Source organism: Oncorhynchus masou, chromosome 25 (assembly GCF_036934945.1).
Source record: "Oncorhynchus masou masou isolate Uvic2021 chromosome 25, UVic_Omas_1.1, whole genome shotgun sequence".
Lineage (NCBI taxonomy): Eukaryota > Metazoa > Chordata > Actinopteri > Salmoniformes > Salmonidae > Oncorhynchus > Oncorhynchus masou.
The window spans coordinates 41,196,169-41,212,827 of NC_088236.1; the positions used below are offsets into that span (position 1 = coordinate 41,196,169).

The 16,659-nt window shown below is 41.6% G+C and overlaps 1 protein-coding gene across 6 annotated transcripts in view; it reads left to right on the top strand.

Moving 5' to 3' along the window:
* Nucleotides 1–4,478: 4,478 nt before the first annotated feature.
* LOC135514344 (ARF GTPase-activating protein GIT2-like) overlaps nucleotides 4,479–16,659 on the top strand; it is a 36,700-nt gene continuing 24,519 nt past the window's right edge. For 2 of the 6 annotated variants that reach the window (XM_064937769.1, XM_064937770.1), the window contains exon 1: nucleotides 4,872–5,328. In XM_064937769.1, coding sequence (XP_064793841.1) covers nucleotides 5,277–5,328 — 52 coding nt within the window. In that variant the 5' untranslated portion in view covers nucleotides 4,872–5,276. The other 4 variants (XM_064937771.1, XM_064937772.1, XM_064937773.1 and 1 more) reach the window with 4 other exon arrangements.

A 16,659-nucleotide genomic window follows, 5' to 3' on the forward strand; every position in this document is an offset into this window, starting at 1 on the left:
AATCCTCGCGAAAATATATATTTTTTCAAGCAAGCACGTGACCATGTTACACTATGGCGGGGGGAAGCGGGGTTTTACTAATTTGTGCCAAATACAAATACTTTTTCGTACATATAATTGTAGTATTGTAAATATAGAAAGCTACTTCAATTAGTGCATATTTGCGCAATTAAACTGCAAATCAATTACAACAATTAATGTGATCCTATTTACCATCGACGTCACATCCCTTAACCGCAACAACGAGCACTTACGAAGGTCATGGCTAGAAGGGATCCATCTTTTGTCAAATGTACGTCAAAAGTGTTTTATTTCTTTGCTTTTTTATACTGAACAAACATATAAACGCAACAATTTCAACTATTCTACTGTTACGGTTATTATAAGGAAATCAGTCAATTTAAATAAATAAATTAGGCCCGAATCTATGGCTCGACATGATTTAGCATGGGCGCAGCCATTGGTTGGTCTGTGAAGGCAAAGGCTCACACACTCGGGAGCCAGGCCCAGCCAATCAGAATGAGTTTTTCACCACAGAAAAGGTCTTGACTTTTTATTTTATTTATTTCACCTTTATTTAACCAGGTAGGCAAGTTGAGAACAAGTTCTCATCTACAATTGCGACCTGGCCAAGATAAAGCAAAGCAGTTCGACACATACAACGACACAGAGTTACACATGGAGTAAAACAAACATACAGTCAATAATACAGTATAAACAAGTCTATATAAGATGTGAGCAAATGAGGTGAGATAAGGGAGGTAAAGGCAAAAAAAGGCCATGGTGGCAAAGTAAATACAATATAGCAAGTAAAACACTGGAATGGTAGATTTGCAGTGGAAGAATGTGCAAAGTAGAAATAAAAATAATGGGGTGCAAAGGAGCAAAATAAATACAGTAGGGAAAGAGGTAGTTGTTTGGGCTAAATTATAGGTGGGCTATGTACAGGTGCAGTAATCTGTGAGCTGCTCTGACAGTTGGTGCTTAAAGCTGGTGAGGGAGATAAGTGTTTCCAGTTTCAGAGATTTTTGTAGTTCGTTCCAGTCATTGGCAGCAGAGAACTGGAAGGAGAGGCGGCCAAAGAAAGAATTGGTTTTGGGGGTGACAAGAGAGATATACCTGCTGGAGCGTGTGCTACAGGTGGGAGATGCTATGGTGACCAGCGAGCTGAGATAAGGGGGTACTTTACCTAGCAGGGTCTTGTAGATGACATGGAGCCAGTGGGTTTGGCGACGAGTATGAAGCGAGGGCCAGCCAACGAGAGCGTACAGGTCGCAATGGTGGGTAGTATATGGGGCTTTGGTGACAAAATGGATTGCACTGTGATAGACTGCATCCAATTTGTTGAGTATGGTATTGGAGGCTATTTTGTAAATGACATCGCCGAAGTCGAGGATTGGTAGGATGGTCAGTTTTACAAGGGTGTTTGGCAGCATGAGTGAAGGATGCTTTGTTGCGAAATAGGAAGCCAATTCTAGATTTAACTTTGGATTGGAGATGTTTGATATGGGTCTGGAAGGAGAGTTTACAGTCTAACCAGACACCTAAGTATTTGTAGTTGTCCACGTATTCTAAGTCGGAGCCGTCCAGAGTAGTGATGTTGGACAGGCGGGCAGGTGCAGGCAGCGATCGGTTGAAGAGCATGCATTTAGTTTTACTTGTATTTAAGAGCAATTGGAGGCCACAGAAGGAGAGTTGTATGGTATTGAAGCTTGCCTGGAGGGTTGTTAACACAGTGTCCAAAGAAGGGCCAGAAGTATACAGAGTGGTGTCGTCTGCGTAGATGTGATTCAGAGACTCACCAGCAGCAAGAGCGACATCATTGATGTATACAGAGAAGAGAGTCGGTCCAAGAATTGAACCCTGTGGCACCCCCATAGAGGCTGCCAGAGGTCCGGACAGCAGACACTCCGATTTGACACACTGAACTCTATCAGAGAAGTAGTTGGTGAACCAGGCGAGGCAATCATTTGAGAAACCAAGGCTGTCGAGTCTGCCGATGAGGATGTGGTGATTGACAGAGTCGAAAGCCTTGGCCAGATCAATGAATACAGCTGCACAGTAATGTTTCTTATCGATGGCTGTTAAGATATCGTTTAGGACCTTGAGCGTGGCTGAGGTGCACCCATGACCAGCTCTGAAACCAGATTGCATAGCAGAGAAGGTATGGTGAGATTCGAAATGGTCGGTAATCTGTTTGTTGACTTGGCTTATGAAGACCTTGGAAAGGCAGGGTAGGATAGATATAGGTCTGTAGCAGTTTGGGTCAAGAGTGTCCCCCCCTTTGAAGAGGGGGATGACCGCAGCTGCTTTCCAATCTTTGGGAATCTCAGACGACACGAAAGAGAGGTTGAACAGGCTAGTAATAGGGGTGGCAACAATTTCCGCAGATAATTTTAGAAAGAAAGGGTCCAGATTGTCTAGCCCGGCTGATATGTAGGGGTCCAGATTTTGCAGCTCTTTCAGAACATCAGCTGACTGGATTTGGGAGAAGGAGAAGTGGGGAAGGCTTGGACGAGTTGCTGTGGGGGGTGCAGTGCTGTTGACCGGGGTAGGAGTAGCCAGGTGGAAAGCATGGCCAGCCGTAGAAAAATGCTTATTTACATTCTCAATTATGGTGGATTTATCAGTGGTGACAGTGTTTCCTATCTTCAGTGCAGTGGGTAGCTGGGAGGAGGTGTTCTTATTCTCCATGGACTTTATAGTGTCCCAGAACTTTTTTGAGTTAGTGTTGCAGGAAGCAAATTTCTGCTTGAAAAAGCTAGCCTTGGCTTTTCTAACTGCCTGTGTTTAATGGTTTCTAGCTTCCCTGAACAGCTGCATATCACGGGGGCTGTTCTATGCTAATGCAGTACGCCATAGGATGTTTTTGTGTTGGTTAAGGGCAGTCAGGTCTGGGGAGAACCAAGGGCTATATCTGTTCCTGGTTCTAAATTTCTTGAATGGGGCATGCTTATTTCAGATGGTTAGGAAGGCATTTAAAAAAAATATCCAGGCATCCTCTACTGACGGGATGAGATCAATATCCTTCCAGGATACCCCGGCCAAGTCGATTAGAAAGGCCTGCTCGCTGAAGTGTTTCAGGGAGCATTTGACAGTGAAGAGTGGAGGTCGTTTGACCGCTGACCCATTACGGATGCAGGCAATGAGGCAGTGATCGCTGAGATCTTGGTTGAAGACAGCAGAGGTGTATTTAGAGGGCAAGTTGGTTAGGATGATATCTATGAGGGTGCCCGTGTTTAAGGCTTTGGGGAGGTACCTGGTAGGTTCATTGATAATTTGTGTGAGATTGAGGGCATCAAGCTTAGATTGTAGGATGGCTGGGGTGTTAAGCATGTTCCAGTTTAGGTCGCCTAGCAGCACGAGCTCTGAAGATAGATGGGTGGCAATCAGTTCACATATGGTGTCCAGAGCACAGCTTACTACAGACAAATACTTTCATCACTGTCTGGGTGGCTGGTCTCAGACTATCCGGGAGGTGAAGAAACTTGTTGTGTATTTCCTTGGCTGGTGTGGTTACAAGTGGTCTTCGGTTGTAAGGCCAGTTGGATGTACTGCCATATTCTCTAAAACAATGTTGGCTTATGGTAGAGAAATTAACATTCAATTCTCTGGCAACAGCTCGGATGGACATTCCTGAAGTCAGAATGCCAATTGCATGCTCCCTGAACTTGTTGAGATGTGTGGCATTGTGTTCTGTGACAAAACTGCACATTTTTGATTTTTTAAAATATTTTATTTTTTTACTGTCCCCAACAAAAGGTGCATGTGTGTAATGATCATGCTGTAATCAGTTTCTTGATATGCCACACCTGTCCAGTGGATGGATTATCTTGGCAAAGGAGAAATACTCACTGACAGGGATGTAAACAAATTTGTGCACATTTCTGAGAAATGTGTTTTTTGTTCATATGGAAAGTTACTGGGATCTTTCATTTCAGCTCATGAAACGTGACAAACACAATGTTGCGTTTATATTTTTTTGTTCAGTATAGCATACCCCAACTTTTCTCCTAACCTTAACCTAATTATCCTAACCTGCTACATAACGTCAAATCTGAAATGAATTTTACAAAAGTTGGAAGCCTTCTAGCCATGACCATTGAACAACTAGCTAATAGCAAAGATGGTGGATAAATGAAAATAGTTTACTCCGGCCGTTTACCATTGAACAAAATATAAATGCCGGGGTACTTAAGGGGTGGCTCTCCCAAAGACACCAATGTGATAGCAGCTGGGACTGGTCTATTTTAGTTCATTGACTTTCACTGAAACAAATCAGGGAGTAAGATGTCTCGCTTCCTCTTCCGACTACTTGTACCACAGCTAGTACTGGCAGAGAGGGAAGAGGACGCGAGACACCCCACTCGCTGTTTTTCTTCTCCTGGTTCGATGCAAATCATTGAACTAAGTAGACTAGACCCAGTTGCTATTACATTGGTGTATATGGACACGCCGAGTTAAGTAGCCCGGAATTGACCATTTTTGTCAATGGTTAACTGCCTGAGTGAACTATCTTAATTTATCCATCATCTTTGGTACTAGTTTGCGCAAATCTTTGGCACACTCTACCGGTTTACATCTATTTATTTTAAATTAAACGAATGTCAGTAGTTTACTAGTCGTTTAACATTGGGCGACTGCCGATTGACCACAATCTACAAAGTATGTTTTATGTAGTGTTACTGCTGTCCACGGATAATTCGTAACCACTCGGCTACATGGTTTTAACTAGTTACGACAGCCAACAGAATTGGCTATATCGTAAAAATTCATGAAAACAACATTTGCTTTTGGGTCTTCAATCGAGGTTAGGGTTAGCGTATAAGGTTAGCAGTGTGTGTGTATATATATATATATATATATATATATATATATATATATATATATATATATTAAAACAAGACAGTGTGATTTATGTTTTGGTTTAAAATCAGATTTTTAGATTATATATTTGAGAAATAGACTAGGTTTGACTGTGGCTGGAGTAGTGAAACTAGTGAAAATCCGGCTACAGACCACTTGCGGCAAGAGTTTCCTTCCTGACAATCGCAGCTGTTTGTTGTGCGCAAGCTAGCTAGCGGTAGCTTGGTTGGGGCAAGAAACTAAGATTGAAGAGGAAGCTATTTTGCTCCTCGCCAATCAACTGTTTTTTTCTAAAGCAACTGGTCATATGTAATTCGCTTAGATAAATTCTTCCCGGTTATCAAATGAGAAAAGAAGCACATCAATTCCCTTGACTTTTTTTTGAAGGCCTTTTTTTTCCTCTGCAAAGGATGTCTAAACGATTAAGGAATAGTGAGGTTTGCGCGGATTGCAGTGTCCCAGGTAAGTCACTTACTGATCAAAGGTGGGTAGCTCGCCAAGCCATACATCATTCAGGCAGAATACTTATATTAACATGGCAAATTGATCTATCTATCAGCTATTACTTGTTTGCGTACTTGCTAGCTAGCAAGTAATAGCTGATATATATATTTGTATGGTTTGGCTAGCTTCTAGCTACCCAGCGTTGATCAGTAAAATAGTTGATGTGTTGGTTTTTGAAGCTAGCACTGAGCTCAAACCTAAGCATGCGATTAGGTTAACTAAACTAGCTAGTTATGACAGTTTTACAAGCGGTGTCTTCTCTCTATGAAGCCAACATGATCAACTACAGTGTAAAATGTAAATACTGCTGATTCATTGGTTTTAAAATAAACAATCAAGCTATCTCCTGAGTCCTTGCGTGAGTCATGCAAGTCTTTGCGTGATGTGATCATGGTGCGGTTATTCCAATGTAGTGGTGTTTTGATTTCGCAGGAATAACCATTTCAAATACGATTTCCTGTCAAAGGGCTGCCACAATGTATTTAATCGGGTTGGCAAGTGAAGTAATATGTTCCGTTTCAGACAGGCCATTGACTCTTAGTCTCAGTTTAAGTTATGGCATGGAAATCTCCTTTCTCATCTGCCAAGGTAAAATGTGTATGACATGGGACACAGACAACAATCAAGTCTCTTTCTGCTATAAAATATCAGAAGATGGTTACAATGTGGTGTAGTTCAGTGTGTTTGCCCTTTTGCACACCTGATTGTGGCGCTTTAGTGTTGTTGGTTGTCTTCCTGTGTCTGTCTGGTTGCATGCTTCTGAAGAGTCATGAGAGGGGAGAAGAATTTGCCCCGTGGTCATGGTTTTAGATTCTACTACCTAGAGTTGCTTCCTTTCAATTGCCTTCTGGTATGAGTTTTGACAAGAGTAGGAGAACAGCTGACCAGGTACACAATGCTTCCACATCTGAACTTTGGATGAGTTCCCTAGTTACAACCTCACACTGCTGTTCATTTTGGGGAAATGAACCAACTGTCAACCTGCGATTTAAGAAGGATGATGGTGTGCCGTCCAATTTGATGTTGTCACTCCACTAAGAGGCTCTTAATCAGTGGTTAGTAAACAAAATCCACTACAAATACCATACATTGTTTATCTGATAGAATAATGAACATTTCCTAACAATTTAGAGCTCATCCAAAATGTGTAGAAATCATGTCACGTCCTGCTTCGCTGTGTAAGTGTTATGAGGGTTGTTTTGCATAATGTTTAGACTATTTCGTACAGGAATGACGTGATGTTCAATGAGCACAGGAAGAAAAACAGGATGTTGAGTGAATTGACTGGATGCTGAGGATGCAGGGAGAATTGTGGCTATTGTATTTGACTTAGAATAAAATGTGCCTCACCTATTTTTGTACTTTTCTTCCACGGCTCTCAGTAGGTTCTTCTATCATAGGGAGTTTTAAATCAGTTTAAGCCTATTGAACAAGCATCTGCACTTTTCCTTTTTGTAAAATATTTGTCTAAATTTTTTATATTTTATTTTTAAACATGGAAGTCAGATGTAATTTGTCAGTGGTTGATGTTATTAGTTAAAAGAGGGAACACTGCTTGGTTAGAATATTGGATATCCTTATTGGGAAATAGGCCTAACCTAATTATTGTGACAATAAGTAGGCCTAGCTGTATGTACTCTTGTCTTATAGCTGGTTCTCTCTCAATTGAACCTGGGGAAAAGGTTAAGCTGTATACATTAGCCAAGGGTCAATTTGAAGTATGCTAGCCCATACCAACCTGTTCCCAATGCAATTCCCCACACTTCAATTCATTCACTTTTTGACAGCACCAATTTTGATTGAAAAAAAAAAAGGATAAATATAAATAGTCTGGTTAACCGTTTAATAGTCTTATGGCTTGGGGGTAGAAGCTGTTCAGTGTCTTGTTGGTTCCAGACTTGGTAGAATGGTACCGCTTGCCGTGCAGTAGTATAGAGAACAGTCTGACTTGGGTAGCTGGAGTCTTTGACAATTCTTAGAGCCTTCTTCTGACACCACCTGGTAGAGATCTCCTGAGTGACGCAGCGGTCTAAAGCACTGCATATCAGTGCTAGAGGCATCACTACAGACCCTGGTTCGATTCCAGGCTGTATCACAACCGGCCATGATTGGGAGTCCCATAGGAGGGCGCACAATTGGCCCAGTGTCATTCGGGTTAGGGTTTGGCCAGGGTAGGCCGTTATTGTAAATAAGAATTTGTTCTTAACTATCTTGCCTAGTTAAATAAAATAGAGGTCCTGGATGGTAGGGAGCTCAGCCCGAGTGATGTACTGGGCTGTACGCACTACTCTCTGTAGCGCCTTGTGGTCGGATGCTAAATCTTTTCAGCCTTTTGAGGGGAAGTGTGTGTGGACTATGATAATTTCTTAGTGATGTGGACACCGAGGAACTTGAAACTCTTGATCCGCTCCACTACAGCCCCTTCAATGTGGATTGGGGTGTGCCCGGCCCTCCATTTCCTGTAGTCCACGATCTGCTCCTGTCTTTCTGACATTGAGTGAGAGGTTGTTGTCTTGGCACCATGCTACCAGGTCCCTATACAGGCCTACCACTGTTGTGCCATCTGCAAACTTAATGATGGTGTTGGAGTCGTGCCTGGTCATGCAGTCATGAGTGAAGAGGTAGTACAGGAGGGGACTGAGCACGCACCCCTGAGGGGCCCCCGTGTTGAGGATCAGCGTTGGCGAATGTGTTGTTGCCTACCCTCACCACCTGGGTGCGGCCCGTCAGGAAGTTCAGGATCCAGTTGCAGAGGAGGTGTTCTGTCCTAGTGTCTTGAGCTTAGTGATGAGCTTGGAGGACATTATGGTTTTGAACGTGGAGCTATAGTCAATGAACAGCATTCTCACGTAGGTGTTCCTCTTGTCCAGGTGGAAGTGGGCAGTGTGGCGCGCAATAGAGATTGCATAATTTTTTATCTGTTGGGCCGGTATGTGAATTAGAGTGGGTCTTTGATAGTGTTGTTGTGAGCAATGACCAGCCTTTTAAAGCATTACATGGCTACAGATGTGAGTGCTGCGGAGTGATAGTCATTTAGACAGGTTACCTTGGTGTTTTTGGACACAGGTACTATGGTGGTCTGCTTGAAACATGTAGGTGTTACAGACGGGGTCAGGGAGAGGTTGAAAATGTCAGTGAAGGGTCTTGCCAGCTGGTCAGTGCTTGCTCTGAGTACGCATCCTAGTAATCTGGCAATCTTAACCTGTTGGAAAAGTAGGGCTGGGCGACATGGCCAAAATATCCTATCACGGTATTTAAAAATAAAATGACGGTATGACTGTATTTATGTTTTTGAATAATAAAATGTAACCATTTTCTATGAGTAGTACGTGACCCTAGGGTGGCAACACTTACATTCTGTGATTTCGATGAGTCTTTCTACATTCTGATTGTTTTATACTGTTCAATTCAACATCAACAAAAAATAATTTATCCATTTCTGCATTTCCTGCGCTCATTTGAGATCATTTCCACACTGCCATGCACGATATGGGCAAACAATTTAGGACTTAAAAAAAATATATATATTGTGATTTAGAGCCAAACTCTTGGGTGGACTGTAGAAATCATGGAAATAGTTAGAATATAATAATGGGCACTTAGTGTTGTTTGACATGACAGTGAATGGAACCGCCAGGGAGGAGTTATTGTGACAGGGTAGGATTTTTTCCTAGGGGGCACTGTAATCTTTAGCTACATTACATTTTTTTGTCTTAGCTACTTCATGTAGCTAACATATTCATGCTTTGCATATTCCTCTTTGATTTTGAAGATACTGTTGCACAAACAGCATGTTGATTTATGTCTGCAGTAGAGGTCGACCTGTTAATCGGAATGGCCGATTTTAATTAGGGCTGATTTCAAGTTTTCATAACAATCGGAAATTGTTATTTTTGGGCGCCGATTTGCAGATTATTATAATATTTTTTATACACCTTTATTGAATCTTTATTTAACTTGGAAAGTCAGTTAAGAACACATTCTTATTTTCAATGACGGATTAGAAACGGTGGGTTAACTGCCTCGTTCAGGGGCAGAACAACATATTTTCACCTTGTCAGCTCGGGGGATCCAATCTTGCAACCTTACAGTTAACGAGTCCAATGCAATAACGACCTGCCTCTCTCTCGTTGCACTCCACAAGGAGACGGCATGTTACGCAAATGCAGTAAGCCAAGGTAAGTTGCTAGCTAGCTTATCTTATAAAAAACAATCAATCATAATCAGTAGTTAACTACACATGGTTAATGATATTACTAGATATTATCTAGCGTGTCCTGCGTTGCATATAATCTGACTGAGCATACAAGCACACAAGTATCTAAGTATCTGACTGAGCGGTGGTAGGCAGAAGCAGGCGCATAAACATTCATTCAAACAGCACTCTCGTGTGTTTTGCCAGCAGCTCTTCGTTGTGCGTCAAGCATTGCTCTGTTTAAGACTTCAAGCCTATCAACTCCCGAGATGTGGCTGGTGTAACCGAAGTGAAATGGCTGGCTAGTTAGCGCGTGCTACTCGCTCTGAGCCTTGGGGTGGTTGTTTCCGTTGCTCTGCATGGGTAACGCAGCTTCGATGTGGTGGCTGTTGTTGTTGTGTTGCTGGTTTGAGCCCAGGGAGGAGCGAGAAGAGGGACGGAAGCTATACTGTTACACTGGCAATACTAAAGTGACTATCAGAACATCCAATAGTCAACGGTTAATTAAATACAAATGGTATAGAGGGGAATAGTCCTATAATAACTACAACCTAAAACTTCTTACCTGGGAATATTGAAGACTTATGTTAAAAGGAACCACCAGCTTTCATATGTTCTCATGTTCTGAGCAAGGAACTGAAACAGTAGCTTTCTTACATAGCACATATTGCACTTTTACCTTCTTCTCCAACACTTTGTTTTTGCATTATTTAAACCAAATTGAACATGTTTCATTATTTACTTGAGGCTAAATTGATTTTATTGATGTATTATATTAAGTTAAAATAAGTGTTCATTCAGTATTGTTGTAATTGTCATTATTACAAATACATTAAAAAAAAATATATATAAAAAAAATCGGCTGACTAATCGTTATCGGCTTTTCTGGTCCTCCAATAATCGGTATCGGTGTTGAAAAATCATAATCGGTCGACCTCTAGTCTGCAGTATCACTGGTGTTATCAGGCTGCATAGCTAGTTATGTTTTCTCTGACTCTACATTTATTAGCTAGCTAGCAATTAGCATTAGCTGCTGACATGATTTAGGCCCAACTTGCTAAGAAAAGACAAACTAGCTGTTTGCAGATGTAGAAAAAAACTAATAGTGTAATTTTAGAATGCTAGTGGATTTATATTAAGAAGCAAAGTGAAAACAGCATCATTGTCATCAACATTGTTGCATGTGCTGCATTGACCATGCAGACTGAACACAAGTGTCTCATGGTCGAGTAAGGGAATTCACCCCTGTATTGGACAAAAATGAATGGCAAATTATTGGCATAGTACAAACCATGTACACATTGGTCAATACCACCCAAATCGGCGTTGATTCATGCAAAGTTTACTTCAAATGCCATATGGCTATTGCCAGTTGTAACACTTCAAAAATCCAACAGGTGGCGTGTGTGCTCCACCGTGGTTTTTCATATTGATATTGGACTCCAAGTCAACATCCAAAAGCCAAATTTTGAAAAAATGGATTTTTTGTCAAAAACTTATCACCCCTTAAAAAAGTGCTTTCTGGACCGTTTTTCGAAATTCTTTCGCTTTTTTGTCAATTACACATGCGTAAGAACTGTATGAATATACTTTTGTCCAATTTTATTATCATGTTTTTTTTAATTTTTTTTACTTGCGCATTATTGCATGTGTTTTGTCCATCTGCAATATGATTTCATAGGAAGTCAGAAGTCAAAAGTCAATAATTGCAAAATTTCATAAAAAACTTCACACACCCCTAAAAAAGTGCTTTCTGGACCGTTTTTCGGAAAATTTTCGAATTTTGTGTCAGTTACACACGTATAAGAACTGTATCAACATACTTTAGTCATATTTTATTATCATAATGTTTTTGTTTTTTTACTTGTGCATAAGGCATATGTTTTGTGGGGGCCAAATGTCATAAGACATTTGACATGCTCAAAAATCCTTCAGAAATGCAAAATTGACTGGCCTGATGAACTCGGGATGGCCGGGCAGTGATTGTTGTTCCTTTAAATCACTCGTGGTGTTGATTTCATCATGTCCATTTGTTTATGTTTTCTCACTCTTTCAAAGTCACTGTGCATTTGCCATATGGTTAACTGGGAATTCACCATCACCAATTTGTCATGCTATAAAAATCATGCAGGAATGCCAAATTCACTGGCCCGATGAACTCGGGATGGCTGGGCAGTGATTCTGGTACCTCTCCATCGCTCGTTTGGGTTGATTTCAGAATGTCACTTTTGGTGATGGTACCTCACTGTTAAAACATATTGCAAATGTTTTCTCACTTTTGCAAAGTCACTGAAAATTCGTGCAGGAATGCCAAATTGACTGGCCCGATGAACTCGGGATGGCTGGGCAGTGATTCTGGTACCTCTCCATCGCTCGTTTGGGTTGATTTCAGAATGTCACTTTTGGTGATGGTACCTCACTGTTAAAACATATTGCAAATGTTGTCTCACTTTTGCAAAGTCACTGTGCATTTGCCATATGGTTAACTGGGCAGTCACCATCACCAATTTGTCATGCTATAAAAATCATGCAGGAATGCCAAATTGACTGAACCGATGAACTCGGGATGGCTGGGCAGTGATTCTGGTACCTCTCCATCGCTCGTTTGGGTTGATTTCAGAATGTCACTTTTGGTGATGGTACCTCACTGTTAAAACATATTGCAAATGTTGTCTCACTTTTGCAAAGTCACTGTGCATTTGCCATATGGTTAACTGGGCAGTCACCATCACCAATTTGTCATGCTATAAAAATCATGCAGGAATGCCAAATTGACTGAACCGATGAACTCGGGATGGCTGGGCAGTGATTCTGGTACCTCTCCATCGTTCGTTAGGGTTGATTTCAGAATGTCGCTTTTGGTGATGGTACCTCACCGCTTAAACATATTGCAAATGGACAAGAGTCACCTGCAAGTCACCGTCCATCAGTCAATTTGATATCATTCAAAGCTAACTATTGGAGGCACTGTCAGTCTCTACGCACCCCAATAATACGTCCCTCCATCCAAGTTGTGTATCTGTGTGATTTAGTTTTCCTTTGAATTTTTATGGGAAAAATGACTGATTTACAGTTCATGGGGGTTGCCTAATCATATATATGAAGTTTTGGAAAGATCTGATTTTTTTAACCCCTCCAAACAGCCCATGAGACACCAATTATGGCACTTCCGGTTGGCACAGGAAGCTGTAACTCAACATACATCCTCATTGGGGTATTCCATTACAGAATCCTGAGTTTTAAGTCTTTACCATTAAAACTGACTAATTTACACAGGGTTGAATGCACTATGTCTATCAAACTGCAGGCAGGTTATGGGTATACACTTTTAGGGCGATTTGAACCACTTCCGGTTGGTCCAGGAAGCTTAGAATCGACACAGGTAGACCTTATAGTGGCCTGATGGACTGGTACCAAAGACAGGTTCATACAGCATTCATAACCCATATAGACTCCAGGTTGTATTTAGTGGAGCAGCCAATGTATTCCTATGGGGAGAGAAGTCAATGCACACTGTTTTTATGTAAACACCTTCTTTTAACTGTGAAGGGTTAATGTCACACAGTCAAGGTTAGGCTTGCACAGATCAGGAGGACCTTAGGAACATTCCTGTGGTTGAATTGTCCTTCTAAACCTAACGGTTCCGCCGCTGTCACCCAAAATCAAATGACATTGTGGTGCAGGCTTCATTGTGGGCCTATTTTTCTCATGGTCGCTGCGCTCAGACCGAGCGAGCTACGGTCAAGCGGGGCGCCTCGTTGGACTCGGCACGGCCTTGGGATTATGTTTATGCCATTGCCTGCTCTCTGTGTCTTTAAACACCGCGCTTTGTCACTCCATCCTTGCTGTGTGTGTGTGTGAGAGCTTTTCTTTGACATCTGTTGGGAGAAATGAGTGATTTTACAGTTCAGGAGGGTTGCCTAATCACATATGAAGTTTTGAAAAGATCTGACCTTTTTAACCCTTGGATACAGCCACTATGACACCATTTAAGGCACTTCCTGTTGGCACAGGAAGCTATAAATAAACTCATATCCTCATTGGGGTATGCCTTTACAGAATCCTGAGTTTTTACGTTGTCTTTACGTTAAGAACTGAGTTATTTACGGAGGGTTTAGTGAGTGTGTGTTAATTCAGAAAATCATAGAAAATCACAGAAATGTCGCAGAGCTCCGCAGCACACTTTAAAAATATTCGTATGAACACCCTGCAACTGGATCTGTAACCGTTGAAAAAAAAAACACCTATATCTGAACATCACAAACTGGTCATCGTACGATTTCTCTTAAATGACGATAGATAAATGGCTGATTTTTTTTATTGACACCGGAGGCTCCTTGACTTTGACGTGAAGTGAAAAAAATCATTTCTCTATTTTCATTTTGGACCTTTAATCCCAGAAATATGGCCATAACTCAAAAACCGTTGAGGCCTAGACGCCATCTTGTTCGGGGCCATCTGCCCATTATGCCAAACCTATGCTCACCAAGTTTCGGCTTCGAAATATTTTCAGTTTTCGAGATATGGCCCGTCGTGATTCGGGATGTTTTGTCCAATAGCAATATGATTGCTTATGCCCTCTTGTGGGATCTTCCGGCATAGCGGAAAAATGGACCAAAATTTGATTATTTTATAAAACGAAAACCGAATGTCCGACAAAGTTCATTTGATGACTTCCCGGTAGGTCTGGCCCTGCCGCTCGGCCCGACGCCGTCCCCGAATTTTAAAAATGTTTTCGGACGTCTAGTAAGGGACTGTACATTTCCAATATGGACTTTCTCACTAACCATACGGTGATTGTCAAAAAGTTCCCTTAAGGTATGGAAGGGCAGGGTTCGGGGCTAGGTCTGCGTGGAAAGCGGCGTGGAGAGAGATGACTCGAGTAGTGGAGTAAACTGTAAAAATGGATGTTACATACGGCATCTCACATTTAACAAACCAAAAATTCAAATGCTGTTATATAAGGCCAATTTAAAACCCAAACCAGTCCGTGCATCAATACCGGTATTCCGCCCTAGTTTAAAGGTCTTACTCACATCAGCTATGGAGAGTGAGATTGCACTGTTGTCTGGAACAGCTGGTGCTCTCATACATGGTTGTGTTGCTTGCCTCAATGAGCATTGAAGAAATTTAGATTGTCTGGTAAGCATTTTAATAATGACGCCGGTGACTGATGTGGTAAATTCTTCAAATGTTATCGGATGAATCCCGTAACATATTTCTGTCTGCGCTTGCGAAACAGTCCAGTAGCTTAGCATCCGCTTCATCGTACCACTTACGTATTGAGCATGTCACTGGTACTTCCTATTTTGAGTTTTTCTTGTAAGCAGGAATCAGGAGGATAGCGTTATGATCAGCTTTGCCAAATGGAGGTCGAGAGAGAGATTTGTATGCATTTCTGTGTGTAAAGTAAAGATGGTCTAGAGTTATTTCAACTCTAGTTGCACAGGTGACATGCTGGTAAAAATGAGGTAAGATGGAGTTCAGTTTCCTTGCATTAAAATCACCGGCCACTAGGAGCGCTGCCTCTGTATGTGCATTTTCTTGTTTTCTTATGGGCCTATACAGCTCGTTGATGTGGTCTTTGTAGCAGCATTGGTTTGAGGTGGTAAATGGACGGCTATGAAAAATATAGATAAACTCTCTTAATAAATAGTATGTTTTGCAGCTTATCACGAGGTATTCTAACACAGGCAAGCAAAACCTTTAGTCTTCCTTAACATTAGAGATTGCGCACCAGCTGTTGTTAACAAAGAGACACACACACCTCCCCTTAACCTTACCCAAAGCTGCCGTTCAGACTTGAATATGCATAGAAAAAACAGCTAGATGTATAATATCCATGTCTTTGTTCAGCCACAACTCCAAAGTGCTCAGAAAGTGACTTTTTGGAAGTGAATGGCAAAACCATTAAAGAGATAAAAATGCTCGAAGTTGACCCATTTTGCATACCCTGTTGGTAAGCTTTTAAATGATATCAAAGTCAACAGTGTTTCTTCTCCAGTGATGAAGACATGGATCTCTCATATGCAAAATGGGTCAACTTTGAACACATATCTTCCAAAAAGTCACATTCTGACCATTTCTTCCATGGGCAAAAAAATAGAAAAATAAATGCTGTAAAAAAGGTTTCTAATGGATTTACCAACAGATCGGGTTACCACTCACTGCAGTTCATTATATCAATTTCAGCAGATTTCTATATTTACCTTTATTTAACTAGGAAAGTCAGTTAAAGAACAAATTCTTATTTTCAATGACTGCCTAGGAACAGTGGGTTAACTGCCTGTTCACGGGCAGAACGATCGATTTTTACCTTGTCAGCTCTGGGATTTGAACATGAAACCCTTCGATTACTAGTCCAACGCTCTAGCCACTAGGCTACCCTGCCGCCCCGAATATCCAATTCTCTGACCATCACAATGAATTTGTCAAGGTCCCTCCCAACCAACACCAGTTGGCCTGGACTGCCCCTCTGTGGGTCTGTTACCAGTTTTTGACTAGGCTTGATAACACCCATCTCTCACTGGATAGGAAGACGAAGAGACAAACAAAACTCCGGCTCCCAAGTGGTGCAGTGGTCTAAGGCGTCAGTACACACCCTGGTTCGATCCAGGGCTGTATCACAAAATAAGATTTTGTTCTTAACTGACTTGCTTAGCTAAATAAAAGAACGGTGGACCAGGTGTCAGAGCCTGGTCCACAGCCCATATCCCCCTCCTCTCCCCCCTCCCCCTCCCCTAACACACACACACACACACACTTCACCTGTCGCCAGGGAGATGTGACAACCCCACTGCCACTCATTTGCAATTTTTGCTTGTCTGTTTATGAGTTGCAATTTTGTTTGTTAGTTTGTCGGTCAATCTGGCAGCCAACCATCAGTATATGTTGGTAAGTTTGTCAGTGAAACTCAATGTTATGATTGCTCCCGTTATGTCAATAGCCTATAAATTGGTCAGTGTTACTTGAGCTAGCAACATTCAGCTCAATAGAATGCCACATAAACAATATTTTAAGCTAACACACTGCCACCAATATTATATTTAGATATTCATTGCAGTACTCGCCAAAATTCTTGACTGAAGGTTCTA